At 60.6% G+C, this 6,000-nt stretch overlaps 1 protein-coding gene across 5 annotated transcripts in view; it reads left to right on the forward strand.

Moving 5' to 3' along the window:
* Positions 1 to 5,771, forward strand: part of LOC102570761 (suppressor of cytokine signaling 3) — a 42,728-nt gene extending 36,957 nt beyond the window's left edge. The window contains exons 1-2 of one of the 5 annotated variants that reach the window (XM_014608278.3): positions 951 to 1,026; positions 4,409 to 5,771. In XM_014608278.3, coding sequence (XP_014463764.1) covers positions 4,487 to 5,113 — 627 coding nt within the window. In that variant the 5' untranslated portion in view covers positions 951 to 1,026; positions 4,409 to 4,486 and the 3' untranslated portion in view covers positions 5,114 to 5,771. Of the gene's footprint in view, positions 1 to 950; positions 1,027 to 2,067; positions 2,244 to 4,405 lie in introns of those variants that run through there. The other 4 variants (XM_059728108.1, XM_006277636.4, XM_059728110.1 and 1 more) reach the window with 4 other exon arrangements.
* The last annotated feature ends 229 nt before the right edge of the window (positions 5,772 to 6,000 follow it).

The raw sequence follows: 6,000 nt of genomic DNA on the forward strand, positions 1-6,000 counted from the left end.
CATTCATACACATGGCCAGCCCCACACACGCACCCACAAGATCCATTACATGCAACACATGGTCTATCAATCACGCACACATACAACCACCCTGCTAACAGAGTACATCTCTCTCACACACGTACAAGTCCCTTTGGGGCCATGTGCCTGCCCCGGGAGAGGGATTTGCCTTCTATTGCCTATCCCGCCTTTAGCATCTGCATGAAAAGGGTGGTGGATGGGAGGATTGTCCCATGGGTGCCTGTGGGGGGAGTAGGGGTAGCACCATGGCACTGGAAAGGGGAATGAGACCAAGCAAACTCATTACACGATTCAGAAAATAAATGACCTATTGTATTTTTCTCCATTGGGTAGAATCTGGGCTGCTCCCCCTAGAGGAGACAGGCCCCTACCCTGCCCCCTGATCCAGCCAGCACCCCCCAACCCTGAGGCTGGATCCAGGGTGTTGCCCCCTGGAACTGACAGGACTATTTCCCTGTAGCTCTGAGGCTGCAGCAAGACTTTGGGCCTGGAGGGCAGCACCACTGGGATGGGACAGGGGGACTGCAGGTGCAGGGAGTCGGGGGGAAGGTGAGCACAGGGGGAAAGTGAGCACAGAGACTCGGACCTGGGAGGAACTAGGGTCTAATGGGTTGAGTGGGACAGAGCGGGGCTGAGAGCCAGATGCTTGGTTTCTTTCCTAGTACTGGGAAGGGAGTGGGGTCTAGGGGGCTGGGGTGGGGGGCACGAGGCAGGATGCCTGGGTTCTTTCCTAGCTCTGGGAGGGGAGTGGGGTCTCGTGTGGGTTTAGGAGCCAGGACCCCTGGGTTCTCTGCGTGGTTCACTAGGACAAGACCCTCCCAGGCGCCTTGTTTCCCCAGCTCCCCCGGGACAGGAGGGTCCCGGCTGCTGTGCGGTGGGCACTGGGCGGTGCTCCGGGTCCACCCTGCCCTGCCCTGCTTGGCCCTGCCTGGTCCGGCTCCGGCTCCAGCGCTGGAGCAAGAGGCGGGAGAGGACGAAGACCCGGGCTCCCGGCAGTGACTTCCAGTAAGCGATGCCCGCCGCGGGTTAACGCTTTCCATGCCAGGGCCGGGGCAGCCGGGCCATGCCCGCCCCCCGCCCCCCCGGGGGCCCTGCATAGCCTCCTCCCGGACGCCTGCGTTCTCGGACCCCCCCGCCCCGGGCCACTTTCGCTGGGGGCGCGGGGGTGTCTCAGGCCGCCCCCCTCGGCTGCGGGAGGGGGAGGCGGGGGCAGGGGGGGTCCCAGCCTCTCCGCCGCCCCCTGCCCCGTACCGGCTGCGGCCCCATGCGGGGAGCGCGTGGTCCCGGCGCCTTCCTGGAAACTGCCCGCCCCGATCCGCACGCGGCCACGCACCGGGACAGACGTGCGCACACACATGCACACACACACACATACACAGGCATGCAACCACCCCAGCGCACGCATACGCACATACACGGCACACGCAGACACACCCATGCATCTACACACAAGCACACCCACACACACCTGAACACTCACGCGCACATAGACCCATAGACACACATACACACACACGCTGGCTCTGACCCCCGCCCCAGCGAGGGCCGGGCCGGGGGCCCCACGGGTGTCCCGGCTGCGGTGGGGTGTGCGTGTGTGTGTGTGGGGGGGGGTCAGAGCCAACTCGCGTGTGTGTGAGAGAATCTGTGGGGGGCAGAGACGGGGGGAGTTGGGGATAAGACACAGGCGAGGACTGGAAACAGCCGGGACGAGCTGCGGGAAATGGAAATCCCCCCTCAGCTGCCCCCGGGCCAGGCCGGGCTGGGCTGGGGGGTCCCGGGCTGCCCCGCCCAGGCCGGGCCCCGATCGCCCCCTCCTCCCCCCCCTCCGTGTCCGTGTCCGTGCCCGTGCCTGCGGCGGGGGAGGGGGGGGGCAGTCCCTGCCTCTTACCAACATCCCCTCCCTCCGCGCTTCCAGGAATCGCCCGACGCGCGTGGGGGGGGGAGGGGAGGGGCCGTCCGGGTCCAGCAGCCAATCAGTGGCGCCCGGCGGGGACGGGGCCATTCACAAAAATAAATAGTGCTTCCCCCCCACCCCGCCCCAGCTTCGGGAGGGGGGAGTGGGATGGGGGGGGCGAAGCGACTCCGGAGTGACACTCCCGCTCCCGCGCCCCCCGGCCCGGAGCAAGGGCTGCTCCCGGCATGCGGGGCCCGGCCGCCCCCCCCAGCCCGGCCGCCCCCTCGCTGAAGTGGAGCCGGGATCGGGGCCAGGAGCCGGGAGCAGAGTAGGGCAGCGCTGCCCGGCTGGCCGGGCCGAAGCGGGGCTCGAACCCGGGACTGGGGCGGGGGGAGGGGATCGTGGGGGATCCCTGGGTCGATCGCGGGGGAACCTCGAGGCGATCATGGAGGGACCCAAGGGGAGCTCTCGGAGGATCCGGAGGGGATCGCGAGGGAACCCTGGGGCGAAGGGGGTTGGTGGGAGGACGTCGAGGCGATCATGGGGGGGATTCCAGGGGCGATTACGCGGGATCTCCGGAACGATCATGGCGGAGTATCCTAGGGGCGATCATAGAGATTCCCGGGGGGGATCCCGATGCAGTCATGGGGGAACCCGGGGCCATCGCTGGGGGATCCCAGGGCCGATTATGGGAATCTCAGGGACGATCGCGGGGGATGCCGAGGCGATCGCAGGGGATCCCAGAAGCGATCGTGGGCTCCCAGAGCTGGTTCGTTTACCTCGCTCTCCCTCCCCCCCCACGGAGGCTGCAGCCGGACGTGGGGCCGGAGCGGGGAGCGGGCTCCGTCCTGCCTGGAAGGGTTTTTGTCTTCCCGGGGCTGGAACCGGATTCCCGGCGCCTTGGCCGAGTCAGCTGGGCTGTGAGCAGCGTGTGTGTGTGGAGCGTCTGCATTTTAGGAGTCTTTGTGAGTGATTGTGTGCACGAGTGTGTGTGTACATTGTGGGAACTGTGGGTGCTTTGTGCATGCCTTCCGGGCATATATGTGAGAGATCATGTACGTTGTGTGTGTGTGCATTATGTGTATTGGGGATTGTGTGCACCAAGCGTGTGCATTTTGGGTGTGTATGGGAGAGATTTGGTACATGAGTGTGTGTATATCTTAGAGTTGAGTGCACGTTCTGGGTGTATCTATGAGAGACTATACATTATGTGTATATGTACATTGTGTGTAGGTGGGATTGTATGACTTATGCTTGTGCACTGTGGATGAATATATGAATGATTGTGTGGATGAGTGTATGTGTCTGTACATTGTAGGGGGGTACTGTGTGCTTTTTGTGTGCATTCTGGGTGTGTATGTGAGAGATTACGTTGTGTGGGGGGAGGGGATTACATGTGCCGTGTGTACAGTTTGGGTATACATGAGAGTGACTCATTGCATGACTGTGCTTGTATACATTGCGGGGGAGGGGTTGTATGTGCTGTGTGTGCATTTTGGGTGTACCTTATAAGGTACCTTGTATGTTGACGCTTGTGTGTGTACATTGTGGGGTATGCTGTGGAAGGGTTGTGTGCGTACTTATATGTATGTTGTGATCAGGAATTATGTGTGTGCATGCATGTATGCATAGAGTGTATGTAGGTATTGGGGGGGGGGTGTTGTATGTGTCCACAGCATGCATAAATACTGTATTTCTATTGTGTGGGGGTTATACATATCCAGCGTGTGTGTGTGTATATCGTGTGTGTGTTGCATACATGGGAAGCTTACATGGATTTTTACATGTCTTTCTTCAGTGTGTCACATATATCTACATGTATGTATTGTGTGTGTTAATACATCTGCAATGCACGCACAGACAAAACATATACATTGTCTATGTTGATATGTGTACACATTTTTGCATATGTTTTAGGTGGAAAGTGTGAGTGTGCATTTTTGCATGTGATAACCTTGTGAGCGTATATTGTGCATGGATATGTTGTGGGTGGCTGGATTTGTGTTTTGAGGATGCATATATAATTGCGTGTCATATGCAGGTGTGTGTGTGTGTGTGTGTGTGTGTGTGTGTGTGTGTGTGTGTGTGTGTGTGTGTGTGAGAGAGAGAGAGAGAGAGAGAGAGAGAGAGAGAGAGTCTTTGTGAACCTGTACTTCCATGGCACCTTGTGTCTAACTGACTGTGTGTGTATACACATGTGCTTGTGTTCTGAGCCTCTCTGCACAGGGATCTGGTATACATATACAACCCACTTCCTGGCTATGACTCTAATACTAGACAGAAGTTAAACTATGAAGGAAAGAAGGAGGAGATTCAGAAGCCTGGAGTCCTGGGTTCTAGCCCAAACTCTGGGAGGGGAGGACTAGGTCCCAGGACCTCTGGGTTCTTTCCCAGGAGTGGGGCCTCATGGGTTGGGGCAAAGTGCCTCTCCCTACACCTAGCTCCACTGATTCCTTCCCCCTGGTTTTTTCCTACCTTCTCTTGTCTCAGCAGATGATCCCACGGGAGGGACCCTGGTGACCGGGAGACGCCACGGGGGCACTGGACACTCCAGGGGGGGGTGCCAGCGCGATGTTCCCGCTGTGCTGGCCTGGCCTGCGCTGCTGCCCACCGTGCCCTTCCCCGGCCATGAACGGCCCTCCCGGCCCAGCGCCCCCCAACTCCTACCACTACAAGAGCTTCTGTGGGGACTTTGAGCGGGTGGAGACAGTGCTGGAGCGCCTGGAGGCCAGCGGCTTCTACTGGGGCAGCCTCTCAGGCACTGAGGCCAAACGGTTGCTCAGCCCCCACCCACCAGGCGCCTTTCTGGTGCGGGACTCTTCTGACCACCGGCACCTCTTCACACTAAGCCTGCGCACAGGCACTGGCATCACCAACCTGCGCATCCAGCAGCGGGGCACTGCCTTCCACCTGGAGACGCTACCTGGTGCTCCCCCACCACCTGCCTTTGCCTGTGTGGTGCAGCTGGTGGAGCACTACCTGGCACAGGGCAGGCACGGCGGACCCTGCTACCTGGAAGCCCAGGGTGGTGCCCCTGTGCCCTTGGCCCTGGCTCGCCCACTGCGCTGCAAGGTGCCTTCGCTGCAGGAGCTGTGCCGCCGGGCTGTACGGGCCAGTGTGCGGGCTGGCAGTGGGGAGCATGACCTTGAGGGGCTGCCCGTGCCCCGGGCCCTGCGCAACTCCCTGCTGCACAGCTGAGGGCATCATTTGGGGGGGTGGGGGGTGGAAATCCCTTCACATCCAGGGAGGGAAGGCACACAGATCCCAAGGATCCTCCTGACCATGGTGGCTAGGGACCCCCTCACAGTTGGGGAATCTGGGAGTGCTGGGAGTAGCACTTGGCATTCCCCTGCACAGCTGCGGACAGGCTAGGGGGGGATAGGGGACATCCCAGAGCAGCAGGGAGACAGGGGGATCCTGTCCCATATGGGGCACAGGAAGGGAACTCCAAGCCCAGGCCCTAGAGATCTCCCTCATTCCACTCCCCCCCACCCCCAGATCAGGGATGCAGGGGACTCCAGGCCTCTCTGCAGAGCCAGGGGTGAGGTGACTTGGAAGGCCCTGCAGGGAGAAGGGTCTACTTCAGAATTGGCCCCTGTTCTGTGCACCTCCCAGATGGGGCCAGAGGCATGGGGGTGGGGGATGTTGAGTCAGGACTCCAAGGTTCCCTAGGAGGGACTAGGCCAAGAGTCAGTGTGTTCCCCCTACAGCTGATGCTGCAACCCCCACACCCGCACCGTGGGCCCTTGGGTGCCTCTTTCAAGCTCTCTCCAGGAGCATATCCTGGGCTCTGTTAACTCCATCTGCACTCGGGACCAGGGGCCCCAGGAGTGAATAAACACCACCCTGTACCACATCCTGCTATCCAGTTTCTGCTTGGAGAGGGGGAGGCAGCCCTGGGGTGTTAACCCCCCATCCCTGAGCACTCCCAAAAGGGGGGGAAGGCAACGTCTACCCCCCAGTCAGAACCAGCACCCTGAGAGGAGAAAAACCCCAGGGCCTGACTACCCCCTGCACCCCCACCAGCATCTGCATCTCAGTACAGTACTGTGGCCGGGAGGCAGGGGTCTTGAATAAGCAACCAC

Source organism: Alligator mississippiensis, chromosome 5 (assembly GCF_030867095.1).
Source record: "Alligator mississippiensis isolate rAllMis1 chromosome 5, rAllMis1, whole genome shotgun sequence".
NCBI lineage: Eukaryota > Metazoa > Chordata > Crocodylia > Alligatoridae > Alligator > Alligator mississippiensis.